The 14001-nt window shown below is 43.4% G+C and overlaps 1 protein-coding gene across 1 annotated transcript in view; it reads left to right on the forward strand.

Annotated features, from left to right (window-relative positions):
* TTC27 (tetratricopeptide repeat domain 27) overlaps positions 1-14001 on the forward strand; it is a 166777-nt gene that overhangs the window by 76693 nt on the left and 76083 nt on the right. The window contains exon 10 of the mRNA XM_061624749.1: positions 8081-8194. Within this exon, the coding sequence (XP_061480733.1) occupies positions 8081-8194 (114 nt within the window). The remainder of the gene's footprint in view (positions 1-8080; positions 8195-14001) is intronic.

Raw genomic sequence — 14001 nt, forward strand, 5'->3', positions numbered from 1 at the left:
ACATAATATATAAATGGGACTGTTTGTTGAAAAGTGACCGGATCCTAGCTCTAGGCATATATTTATAATGACCTCGTTGGAAGGTAGAAACAAAGGTCAGAGGTCTCTTGCTTCCCTAGTGTTTTCTTCTTAATCAAATGTTTTTGTTTCCAAGTGTGTGATTAAGAATATAACGTTATGTATCCACTGGAGGAACTCTGAAGATGTAGTAATTCATTTTTCTGGATTGTAGTAACATTTGTATTTAGTGGAAGTATCAGATCCAGACATTTCTTATTAATCTGTATTCCAAAAACCTTTTCATGCAACTACTGCATGAAATGAAGAAAATAAAGTTACCTAATCTAAACTAGAACAGTGTGTAGGGTAAAATCCATGGCTCTGGCCACCTTAGAGATATATTTTGCCTGTTAAACCCCAGACACCAGCATAATAAAGCAGTGGGGATTAAAAGACATGATGGGAAAGGGATTATTTTCAAATTCTACTCTGCCAAATGCTTAAATATATTTTAATTAAAATATAGCAAAAATATTAAAAAGTGGGGCCCTTCAACAACATAGTGCAACATGGAGTGCTTCTGTTTAGGGTTCCAGCCACTCCCATTTCATTCTCCTTCATCCTGCCCCCCCCCGGTTAGCCAGCATTTTGTGCCTACTCAGCATGCTCAGTCCTCATTGGGTTATTCTCTTCTCCACTACTCCTTTCCATTTAGGCTTCTCCCCCCCCCATGTGTGTGTGTGGACACACTTGTCCCCAATCCTAGCTATGTTCAGTTGTTTACTGTCTCCATTGATGTCTGCCATCCATGAGGACAGGAGGATAGGTCACTAAGTGACCTATCCAGCCAAGGAGATGATTCTTTCTACTCTGTTTCTCTGCCTCCCCATTCAAGCCACTTTATTCTATTTCCCTTTCCCAACCCAGTTGCCATGGTTATCCGCCCCCCAGTCTCTCAACATTCGTGCCATTCAGTTATTATAAGGATGTTTTGGGGATTCCTCCCCCTAGGTTTTTTCCTGCTCATTTTTTTGTACTTGTACATCCCTTGGGGCTACTTCAAGACTGCTTGTACTTCTTACTTGTACAAGGTGATGGGGGTATGGCTTGTCCATGAACAAGATGGTTGTGGGTGGTGATACCGTGCCCCAGGAGGGACTTAATACTGGGAACGATCTATCGTCCCCCTGATCAAAATGCTCAGGGAGACCTTGAGATGAGATATGAAATTGAGGAAGCATCCAAACTAGGAAATGTGGTAGTAATGGGTGACTTCAACTACCCGGACATAGACTGGCTGCATATGTGTTCCAGTCATGACAAAGAAGCAAAGTTTCTAGATATTCTAAATGACTATGCCCTAGACCAGTTGGTCATGGAACCGACCAGAGGGACAGCAACCCTGGACTTAATCCTCAGTGGGGACCGGGACCTGGTGCGAGATGTAAGTGTTGTTGAACCGATTGGGAGCAGTGACCACAATGCTATTAAATTAAACATACATGTAACTGGCCAATTGCCAAGAAAATCCAACACGGTCACATTTGACTTCAAAAGAGGAAACTTCACAAAAATGAGGGGATTGGTAAAAAGAAAGCTGAAAAACAAAGTCCAGAGGGTCACATCACTCGAAAATGCTTGGAAGTTGTTTAAAAACACTATATTAGAAGCTCAACTGGAGTGCATACTGCAGATCAGAAAAGGTACCGCCAGGGCCAAGAAGATGCCAGCATGGTTAACAAGCAAAGTCAAGGAAGCTCTTAGAGGCAAAAAGTCTTCCTTCAGAAAATGGAAGTCTTGTCCGAATGAAGAAAATAAAAAAGAACACAAACTCTGGCAAAAGAAATGCAAGAAGACAATAAGGGATGCTAAAAAAGAATTTGAGGAGCACATTGCTAAGAACATAAAAACCAACAACAAAAAATTCTATAAATACATTCAAAGCAGGAGACCATCTAGGGAGACAATTGGACCCTTGGATGATAAGGGAGTCAAAGGTGTACTAAAGAACGATAAGGAGATTGCAGAGAAGCTAAATGAATTCTTTGCATCTGTCTTCACAGTGGAAGATATAGGGCAGATCCCTGAACCTGAACTAACATTTGCAGGAAGGGATTCTGAGGAACTAAGACAAATAGTGGTAACGAGAGAGGAAGTTCTAAGCTTAATGGACAATATAAAAACTGACAAATCACCGGGCCCGGATGGCATCCACCCGAGAGTTCTCAAAGAACTCAAAGGTGAAATTGCTGATCTGCTAACTAAAATATGTAACTTGTCCCTCGGGTCCTCCTCCGTGCCTGAGGACTGGAAAGTGGCAAATGTAACACCAATCTTCAAAAAGGGATCCAGAGGGGATCCCGGAAATTACAGGCCAGTTAACTTAACTTCTGTCCCTGGAAAACTGGTAGAAAGTATTATTAAAGCTAGATTAACCAAGCACATAGAAGAACAAGCCTTGCTGAAGCAGAGCCAGCATGGGTTCTGCAAGGGAAAGTCCTGTCTCAGTAACCTATTAGAATTCTTTGAGAGTGTCAACAAGCATATAGATAGAGGTGATCCAGTGGACATAGTGTACTTAGACTTTCAAAAAGCGTTTGACAAGGTACCTCACCAAAGGCTTCTGAGGAAGCTTAGCAGTCATGGAATAAGAGGAGAGGTCCTCTTGTGGATAAGGAATTGGTTAAGAAGCAGAAAGCAGAGAGTAGGAATAAACGGACAGTTCTCCCAATGGAGGGCTGTAGAAAGTGGAGTCCCTCAAGGATCGGTATTGGGACCTGTACTTTTCAACTTGTTCATTAATGAGCTAGAATTAGGAGTGAGCAGTGAAGTGGCCAAGTTTGCTGACGACACTAAATTGTTCAGGGTTGTTAAAACAAAAAGGGATTGCGAAGAGCTCCAAAAAGACCTCTCCAAACTGAGTGAATGGGCGGAAAAATGGCAAATGCAATTCAATATAAACAAGTGTAAAATTATGCATATTGGAGCAAAAAATCTTAATTTCACATATACGCTCATGGGGTCTGAACTGGCGGTGACCGACCAGGAGAGAGACCTCGGGGTTGTAGTGGACAGCACGATGAAAATGTCGACCCAGTGTGCGGCAGCTGTGAAAAAGGCAAATTCCATGCTAGGGATAATTAGGAAAGGTATTGAAAATAAAACAGCCGATATCATAATGCTGTTGTATAAATCTATGGTGCAGCCGCATTTGGAATACTGTGTACAGTTCTGGTCGCCTCATCTCAAAAAGGATATTCTAGAGTTGGAAAAGGTTCAGAAGAGGGCAACCAGAATGATCAAGGGGATGGAGCGACTCCCTTACGAGGAAAGGTTGCAGCATTTGGGGCTTTTTAGTTTAGAGAAAAGGCGGGTCAGAGGAGACATGATAGAAGTGTATAAAATTATGCATGGCATTGAGAAAGTGGATAGAGAAAAGTTCTTCTCCCTCTCTCATAATACTAGAACTCGTGGACATTCAAAGAAGCTGAATGTTGGAAGATTCAGGACAGACAAAAGGAAGTACTTCTTTACTCAGCGTATAGTTAAACTATGGAATTTGCTCCCACAAGATGCAGTAATGGCCACCAGCTTGGATGGCTTTAAAAGAAGATTAGACAAATTCATGGAGGACAGGGCTATCAATGGCTACTAGACGTGATGGCTGTGCTGTGCCACCCTAGTCAGAGGCAGCATGCTTCTGAAAACCAGTTGCCGGAAGCCTCAGGAGGGGAGAGTGTTCTTGCACTCGGGTCCTGCTTGCGGGCTTCCCCCAGGCACCTGGTTGGCCACTGTGAGAACAGGATGCTGGACTAGATGGGCCACTGGCCTGATCCAGCAGGCTCTTCTTATGTTCTTATGTTCTTATGATGTGTGAATTTGTGTCTGTAATCTGTGGACTTTCTAGGTAATAGGAGAGCAGTAAATAGCATCTAAATTCACTTTTGTTATACGCTAAAGACAAGGGGATGCCATCTAGAGTGCAAATGAGGTATTAAAAAAATCAAAGCATCTTATTGCCTATGTAGGAGAGAGGGCCTCTGTGATAGCACAGATGAAATTTAGAAAGCTGTCATGGTGCTGTCAAGACAGGAAAAGGTGGTAAAAATCAAGCAGTTCTACCAGTTGCCAGAGATCTAGCACAGGAAATTAACAACTGAAGCAAGGTCTAGGGGCAGACCGCGTGGCTGCTGTGAAGGATTTTGCATGCGAACTGTCTTGACATGACTGAGGTGGCTAACAAGGCCATAGACCTCAGCTGTAACCACCAGTTCCAGTTAAGAAAAATACTGGACACTGTTAAAGATCTACAGATCCCGCTTTAAGCAAGATTATAATAGACATCAGAATATCAGACTGGATAATATCAAAGTATATCATTGTGCAGTCTGAGAGAGATAGGAAGAAGAAGCAAATCTACAAAGTCTCCAGAACCTCTGTAACAACATTTGTATTGGTTCATTATTGTGCAGTCTATCAGAGTATGCGTGCAAATATTCTGGCTAGGCATAAACAATTAAGGCTTACAAAGAGGTGCTCCATAGAGCTAGTATCTAATACCACTGGGGCTACTCCTTTCAACTGGTGGTACACTAGGATGGCCTTCTGCCGGGCCTTCATATTGCAGCAGGCAGCAGCTCTTTTCAAACATTTGAACCTTCACCAGCTGGCCACAGACAATCTGGATCAGCCTTTGCCAAACTGGTACTGTCCAGATATTTTGTGCTATCAGCCCTAGCCAGCTGATCTGGATCATTGACCCCTACTGTCCACTGAGGGGACCCATTAGGGTTGTAAGAAGACATTGCTAAGAAAATATCAGTAGAGGCTGCAGTGGGGAGCATCATTCCATAGAACAGCCACTCCGCAGCATTGGTCTGATGCAAGGTTTGCTTACTGTTGTGCTTGCCCATTATGTGAATCTGTTTAACTTTCTGACTGTATTCCCTTGTCCCGCTCTTCCCTTTTAATCATCTTGCTTTTTAGCTTCATTCCAGATGTTACATGGATTGGATTGACAAAACTCTCAGAACGAACAGCCCCCACTGTACTCTTAGTGCCTTAAAGCATCGGTTGACCTTCTGGGGATTTTGTGGGTGCAGTTTAACTGAACTTTTTCCTAATAAGGGTGACAATTCCATGTTTCAGGCTTCTCTTTGTTTGGTGTTGCTGTGTGTTATGGGGTGCAAGAATCGACTGCGCTCACCACAGTGGTTAACAGTCAAAGTCCTGGATGCAGTACTCTGAATTGCTGTTATGGCAGATAAAACAGCTGTTATCTCACTCAATGCAAAGGTTTTGGGGCTGGTGTTAGAGGTCATGGATTGGGCTGGCGCTTAGAAAAGAAAACCCTAACATAGTCTTATTGCAAGAGACTTACCAGAAAACCCCAAATCACAAACAGAATAAAGAGTCAGTGGTTTGGGGAATATCTATGCACCACTAGGAATTTTAAGTTGCAAGGTGCCCATTTCAGGTGTCAGAGATGCAGAGTGACCCATGTGGAAGGCTTGTTTTTGTTACAGATTGGATGACAGTCTATGCCCCTTAAAAGGGACAATATTATTTTGTATCTGCAGTGGGATAAGTTGGAGTCATTTAAAAGGGGCAATGCTATACTGGGAGAGGATTTGGGTGTTTTGAATGTTGCTCTGCCTGTGGAAATGAACCACTTTGATCAAGGCTGGGATCAAGTTTGTCTGCTTCTGATATGGTTGATCTCTTTGAAGTGCATGATTTATGTAATATCTGGAGGTAACTCCACTTGGGTGAGAAGAAATTGAGTTTTCCCCTATAAGATGCAATGCTTACTCATGTATTGATTTTATTTGCCTCCAGTAGTTTGCATTGTAAGATAATGGGTGCAAAGAGTCGGTCACTAACATTATTTGATCGTGTGCCAGCCTTGATTGGGACCAACCTAAATAATTTGCATTGCAGCTAAATACCATTCTGCTGATTAAGAAGCTAATTGTGGAAAAGCTTGCAGGGCAATAAAATGGTTTTTTTTTTTCATTTTAATGATGCTCCAGGAATACCTCTGCCCTCTTCTGGAATTCAGTTAAAGCTTCTTGGGGGGAGTAGTCCATGGTGCATCAGTGATGAAAAAGCAGAGGGAAGCAAATTGAAGTGCATTATTTCATCAAGAAATTGTTAAATTGGAGGCAGAGCATAAATGAATATGTAGCACCAGGGTATTTAGGAAATTAGAGGTAAACATCTTTGGTTTATTTAAACAGACAATACTTTGAATTTAGCAATACAAATGTGAGTTTATTGGGTCAGGGTGTTAAGAAAAAAATCACAATAAACCATGTTAAACAAGTGAGGAATGATACAGGTACTTCCTGCTCTAGCACTATGGAAATTAGTGAGACCTCTGCTATATGCCAAACACAATTGTATACCTCAGGTTACCCAGATGTTGTACTATCAAGAACTGTCTGGAAGGAACTAATATGATTCCCCTAAGTCAGAAGCATGCGAATTTCCTGAATCAGAGAAAGGTTGCCACACGGAGGAGGGCCAGGATCTCCTCTCTATCATTCCAGAATGCAGGACACAGAATAATGGGCTCAAGTTGCAGGAAGCCAGATTTCGACTGAACACCAGGGAAAACTTCTTAACTGTTAGAGTTCACTAAAAATCTGTTTTGTTTCTAGCCTCGTCCCTTCCTCCTGTCATGTCTAGCAAAGATCACTAGATACAGTAACCAATTTCAAAGTCTGACCAGATGTTCTCCCCTTTTGAAAGGTTTCCTTGCCAAAATAATTGTTCAATGCCTTCCTATCCAGTCCATCAAGATACTGGAGGCAAGTCAATAAAACATCATGCTCGGTAACCCTGAAAACTGAATCTTAACTGTAAAATTAATAGAGTCTACAGCTACTCTAAATAACTTCAGTCCTTTAAATATTAGATATGAATGAATGAATGAATGAGTCTTTATTTTTACCCCGCCCTTTTTCCAAAACTGGAACTCAGGGCGGCTTACAAATAAAAACTACACATAGGTAAAAAACATACAAAAATATACAATTAAAATAGAATTAAACTATTCGTAACATTAAAATCATGAAACATACACTTAAGATACTAAAACAATTTAAAACATTAAGAATAGGACCATAGAACAATACAACAGACCTTATGAGGCCTTATCTTAAACGTTGTATGAGACAGTCATACAATAGTCAGGGTGTTAATACAGCGATTGCAAGGATTATTTAACAGGCTTACTGTTTGAAATGTTCATCAGTGGCAGCTTTCTTTATTATGATCTTTTCACCACATTCTGAAAATAGCAGCCAGTGAGAGGAAAGCTCACACATCCTGTAATGGGGCCATTGAATGAATCTCTTACTGCTTTTAAAGTCAAGAATCATGTGGGCATTTAAGTGCTTCTCAAAAGATTGACTTGGATCTAAAGAGTGCAAACTGAACTGCATTTGCACAGTAGAGTTTTCCTGATGCTTCATCTTCAGGGCAGCCCATGGAATAGTGTAGGAGATGGTACAGTGGGGACATCTGGCATAGGGTGGGAAAGGAGGCACCTTGCATACGTGGAAGTGCCTTTCTGCTTGTGCACAGTACTATTGGATCCAAGTTATTCTGAGATAGCCTTTTTTTAGCTGTTCCTTTCACCAGCAAATGGGAATACCACATGTTTTTTTGCTTTTCTTAATCCGTAATTTAAGCAAATAAGATTATTCAGCTAAAATTGAAAAAGTATCATCTTTACTGAACAAGAAAGTGTACAGTCATTCGTGTGGCTCCTTTTGTCCCACACAGATACATGGAATTTTCTTTTGAGAAATATACTACTGGATTAATACACAACAAATAATCTCTATTACATAAGTACAGTACTGCTATGAATTAATGCTGATTTTGTTTTAACGTTATAGGTTTCACTGATTCATTCACCAACTAGATATTGACAGTCATCTTAATTGCCAAAAATTGGTTATAGGTAACTGTCTGCTCAAGCCCAAGTATACTGAAATAGAAAACAGTAGAGGTCTTATCTTCCACACCCTAAAAATAAAGAACTTCATCCTTTTTCTTTCCCTTTTCTCAGTATTTGCTCTCACAACCAAAGTTCTGGGCAGTTCAAACTTCTGCGCTGCTTCTAAGGGCAAAACTTGAGAGAGGAAGCATTCGTCGAGTGGAACGGGCAATGAAACAGACTCAGGTAAGATTTTTTAAAAATCTAATTCAAACCTCTCTTCCAGTCTTTTAGCCTTTTTATTTGAAATGCTTGCTTTCCTCTTTCTTTTTTTATATAAAGGAAAAGTAACACTAGAAATATTCTGAGTTTTTCATCACATTTGATTTACTTATCTACTATTAGGTATTTGTGAATATAGCATATTGCTTTCACAAGTGAAGATTAGGTAACAAGAAATCAAGTAAGTTTCCTCCTAGCCAGCATATTTAAGCTGTAATTGAAAAATGACACAGCTCACTTGTGTGTGAAGTATTTTATATTTTGCTAAAAGTGATGCTGAGCTGGGCTCTAGCAAAAAGGGACAATCGTTCCACCTGGTTCTCTATTCTACAATAATCAAAGGAAGGGAAGCAACCATTATCTGTCTTCCAGTGCAACATAATACAGATTTATTAATCTGTTCCTGACTTTGAAACCTTAGCTTTTTAGATTTTTATTTCAGTGCCAACAAAACAACATTTTCTGTAGGCTATCTAGAATTACAGCTTTTTTGAAGTCTTGGTGGAGAATGTCCAGAAGTACAAACCTATTTCTGCTTGCATAACCCTCACTAGATTGTGGCAGATGATGTTCCACCTCTATACAGTATTGGCAAAATAGCTACTGGTAGCGAGCACAAGGGCAAAATGTTCAGGAAGATCAAAAGAAATTAGAAGTGTGGAGAACAAACTGAAATGTCAGATATATCTTTCCAAAGACTGCTGAAGTATTTTCAATGACTAAAGCTGCAGCCTATGAACATTTACTTAGAAATAGGTTCCATCGAGCTCTGTGGAATGTCTGGGTGAAGATATAGGACTGAGCAATAAAGTCCTGTTTATAGAGCTAGTAAGCTTTCTGAAATGTTTAATGCAAAATCCAAATACTTTGACAGCAGGGCCAGCGCCAGGCATGCCTGGGCCATTGGGCACCAGTCTGTCCCGGGTGTGCGACTCCTGCCTGTTACACCTACCTCTCTCCTGTCTTCTGCTGCTGTGCGCACTGCACACGCTGAGCTGCCATCAACCAAGATGGTGGCAGAGGCTTCACTAAGGAGCTGATGCCCCTGCTGCCAACTTGGTTGATGGCATGCATGCACAGTATGCTATGTGTTCACACATCTCTGCCATCAATCAAGATGGTGGCAGGGGCATCAGTCCCTTAAAGAAGCCTCCACCGCCATCTCAGTTGATGGCAGCCCTGCGCGTGCAGCAGCAGAAGACAGGAGAGAGGTAGGTGGAGCGAGTGAACAGGCGGCTGGCCTGGAAGGTCCCTTCCTGCAATCCGCGGCAGGAACCCTGCTGCAGATTGTAGAAGGGGAGCCCTACTCTCCCACCCTAACGAGGGGCCCTTCAAGGGCCCCTCCGGGCCACAGGAGCCCTCAGGGCCCAACCTGGCCGCCCTTTGGTGCAGGCTCTGTTTGACAGAGATTAAACACAAGCCTGCACACAAGTATAATGAATCAAAACTAGCATTATATTTGATGGTGTGTTTTTTTGGTTTACGCAAGTTATTTTCATAAACCAGGCTAAGAATTTTAAGCCAGGTTTTTAAAATACTGAAGACCTATTCTAAGTCATTTTTTTTTTATAATAATTTTTATTCAATTTTTTCCAAAAACAAACAAAACAAAGTCAAAAAAACATAACAATACATCAACAAAAAATGAAAATAAAATAGTTGACTTCCGATTTGTCGCAGATCAGCTATAAGTATATAATATACATCAAACCTGTCCCTTAATGTATACATACAGAGTCCCTTTTCTCCGTAGGCTGTCTTAATTAATCGTCAAATCCCAGTATCATCATTTTATTTTGATCTTTCAACAAAAAGTCTAAAAGAGGCTTCCATTCCTTAAGAAATGTATCTGTCGATTTTTCTCTAAGTAAACATGTCAATTTGTCCATTTCTACTAAATCCATTAATTTCAATAGCCATTCTTCCATTGTTGGTGTTGATTCCATTTTCCACTTTTGTGCATATAATAATCTTGCTGCCGTAATCATATATAATATTATTCTTCCATATTTCTTTTCTATTTGTTTATCCATAAAACCCAATAAAAAAAATTCTGGTTTTGACTGAATATTTATCTTTAGAATTTTTTGCATCTTCCTACCTATCTGGGCCCAAAATGATTTTGCCTTTTTACATAACCACCACATATGATAAAATGATCCTTCTTGTTGTTTACATTTCCAACAAACATTAGAAACATTACTATACATTTTTGACAACTTTTCTGGAGTCATGTACCAACGGTACATCATTTTATAAAAAAATTCTGTAAGATTATAGCATAGTGTAAATTTCAAACCTTTTTTCCACATATTTTCCCATTGATCCATTTGTATGTTATGACCAAAATTTTTTGCCCACTTTACCATACACTCTTTTACTTGTTCTTCCTCCATATCCATTTTCAATAAGAGTTTATACATTTTCGCAATTATATTTTCATCATTTGTACACAATCCTATTTCAAAATCAGATTTACTTATTTCAAACCCATACATTTTCTTGTCCATTTTATATCTTTCTAACAATTGTAAATAGGCAAACCATTGAAAACTATATCCTTCCTTTGTCAGTTGTTCTCTCTCTTTCATTGTATATTCTCCATGTACATTTTCTAATAGTTCTTGATAAGTTAACCATTTCTCTTTTCCAGCCATTTCTCTTCTATAAAACGCTTCTTGACTTGAGACACATAATGGTATTTTCGAATAAAACCTTGGTTTGTATCTATTCCATATTTTCAACAGAGCACGTGTTATAAAATGATTGTTAAAGTCTACATTTACTTTTACTTTAAGACCTATTCTAAGTCATTTTAAAGAATTTGTGTTTGATGCTTTTCAGACTGCCTGAAGTAATACTGTTGTAGTATCTATCAGAAATCTTTAATTGCATATCTTTGTGTTGCTTAGAAGCAAATAGAAGGTTTGATCTGTGTGGTGTTACACTGGAATCTCATGCAGTCAAAGCTGCTGCCCGCTAATCATATTTTTCCTTGTATAATGCTACTGTGTCTGTTAGCATCTGATACTTTCATACCTACTGGGCTGCTGAATTATGGGAATTTTCGTATTTGGGACAATTTTCCTATTAAGAAGGCATGTGTATACCATATAAAAGGTGCCTTTAAAAATTGCTTAGCAAGCAAACTGGTATTGCGGCCTATTGCCGAAATAAACACAGACACCGTTCATTGGGTTAAATCATGGGCCGCTTTATTAAAAACAGAGTCAATTATAACCAATGAACCTGCAGAGGGACAATCCAGTGCGGGGGAATTCAGCTGATCCAGGCGAAGCCTGCTTGCAGCTATAGGGCAACCAAACCTTGCCAGAGCCTGGGGCTGCCCTGTGCCAGGCCCCAGCTCCGGCCACACCCTGAAGATGCGTAGGGGGTCCAACCCGCATCACCGCCCCCCGGAGCCGTGAAACTCCGAGCGGATGAGGCACGTTGGCCCCAAAAGCGGCCCGTGTTCTGCTCCCCCGGGCCGTATAGCCCAGAGCTGCAGGCCCCCGGACCGCCAATCACCCCCAAAGGTGCCTAAAGGTGTCACCTACCTGCCCTTTCCCTTTTAACCTTTCCCCCACGCTTCCTTGCCACAAAAGGGGGACAAGCCTCTGCTTAGTCTCCCTTTGCCCCACACCCGATAAGAATCCGGTGCACACCCCTCTGCAGGTCCATTAGGAAGACGTCATTGCCCCCGTCAGTCAAGTGCACGCCATCTGGCCTAAACAACTCCAGCCTATCTTGCTTGATCTCTGGGTGGTGTATGACAGAACCCCCCAGGCCCTTGATGGCCCTCTGAATCTGTCTATTAACCTTTTTCCGAGCCCTGTCCATTCCCCGTGGGTCATCAGCCCAATTCCACGTCCTGCGCGGCAGGATGTCAGACCATACCAAGTGCACCCCCGGCCAGCGCAGCGCAATGGCCTGGAGGTCACTACATGCCTGTTCGATTAGGGCCTTGCCCCTCAACAGATCCAAATCGTTACCTCCCAGGTGGATGACCAGCACCTGGGGCACTGCCCCGTCCACAGCCAACCGGAACAAGGTAGGCAGGAGGCCGTCCCAACGCATCCCCCGTCGTCCCAGCCACCGCACTGAGGCCCACTGACTGAGCCCCAGCTGCGTTCCAATGCGGGACTTTGCCGCCCTGCGGCCTGCCCAGAAAATCATGCTGTGGCCACAGAGGAGGATGCTCACTTGTTCCGATCTTTCCCAGCGGCCTGCCAAAAACGACAACATCGCCGTTAGCTGCTGGCCTCATGCCTCTCCGTTAGTGGTCTAACATACGTCTTATATGCATCCGAGGACCACCTGCCCACTGCCTGCAGCTGCCCTTTGGAAAAACCCAGGTGAGCAGCGGTGGAAGCTGCCCCTATTCGGAAGGAGTGTGTCCCGAACTTGCGGGCATCCACACCTAGCCGCTGGAGTGCTGTCTTTGCCACCGACCAAAATTGGTACTTGGTAAGGGGCTGGAGGTCCCTGTGCCTGAACAGGTACCCTGGCTGCAGCCCGCAGGCTGCCAGAAAAATGCGTAGGGCCCTGACCGGGCAGAGCTCCTCCTGTTGGCATGGGGATAACACAATCAGGCGACCCTTGTGGTGTTGGTCCGTCTTTGACTGCCTGAGTCGCAGGCGGACCCCCCCTGCCTCCCAGCTGAGATCAGAAACCTGGAGGGCCCGGAGGGAGCTATCCGTCTTAGAACCTGCCACCACCTCCCCTATTTGGAAAGCCCCGAAGAACAAGGTGAGGGCCGCAGCATGGTATAGCAGTGCCTCAAAATGGGAAGAACACAGCACCCTCCACTGTCCCCGCAGACCCAACAGTAGCTCTGGGGAAAGGGGGGAGCATGCATCAGGTGTGTGCGGGCGCTCACGGGACCACCCTTCCAGCATCCGGCGGACCCTAAAGTCACCGGAGTAGTCCTGAAAGCCCCGTGCTTTCCCTAGGAAGGATAGACCTGAGAGCTTACCTCTGATGGTCCTGACTGAAAGCCCCCTCCGCTTCCCTTCCACGCAGAACTCCATAAGATGCTCCACGGGGATGGGCCACTCCTGGGTGTAGCCTCTGGACTCCCTGAAGGTTGCCAGGTCCCTACCTGCCCCCTGGTAGCTGGCCAAAGTGCTGGGTGCCACAGAAAGGCTTATGGCCCGTTCTGATTCGGTCCTCCAATCTCCCACAGCGCTGGGGGTACCACGTCCGGCTGAGCCCTTGCCCACGGCGCCAGCTGGTGAAATCTCTCCATCTGGTTCCGTGATAGAGCATCAGCAATGCTATTATCAATACCCGGGACATGGCGTGCCAGGAACTGTATATTATAGCGAAGACATTGGAGCACAAACACTCGAACTAAATGCATAACATCGGGGTTTCTAGAGGACAGGGTGTTGATGACATGTACCGTGGGGAGGTTGTCGCACCAAAAATGGACTGAGGAATTGCCCAGTCTGTCAGGCCAAAGGTGTACGGCCACGACAATGGGGAAGAACTCCAGAAGGGTCAGGTCTCTGGTTAGGCCAGCCTGCGCCCAATTCTGTGGCCAGCTGCCATGACACCATGAGTCATGGAAAATGACCCCAAAACCGCAGGAACCTGAGGCGTCGGAGCTCACCTGTAGCTCCGCTTCCAACAGGCGATCCTTTCTCCATAAGGAGACCCCATTGAATTCCCGCAGGAAGGTGGACCAAAGTGCCAGGTCCTCCCGGAGAGCGGCTGTAACACGTGTGTGATGGTGGGGGCGTGATAGGCCTGCCATGGCATCGTACACG

This window comes from Rhineura floridana, chromosome 4 (genome assembly GCF_030035675.1).
Source record: "Rhineura floridana isolate rRhiFlo1 chromosome 4, rRhiFlo1.hap2, whole genome shotgun sequence".
Lineage (NCBI taxonomy): Eukaryota > Metazoa > Chordata > Lepidosauria > Squamata > Rhineuridae > Rhineura > Rhineura floridana.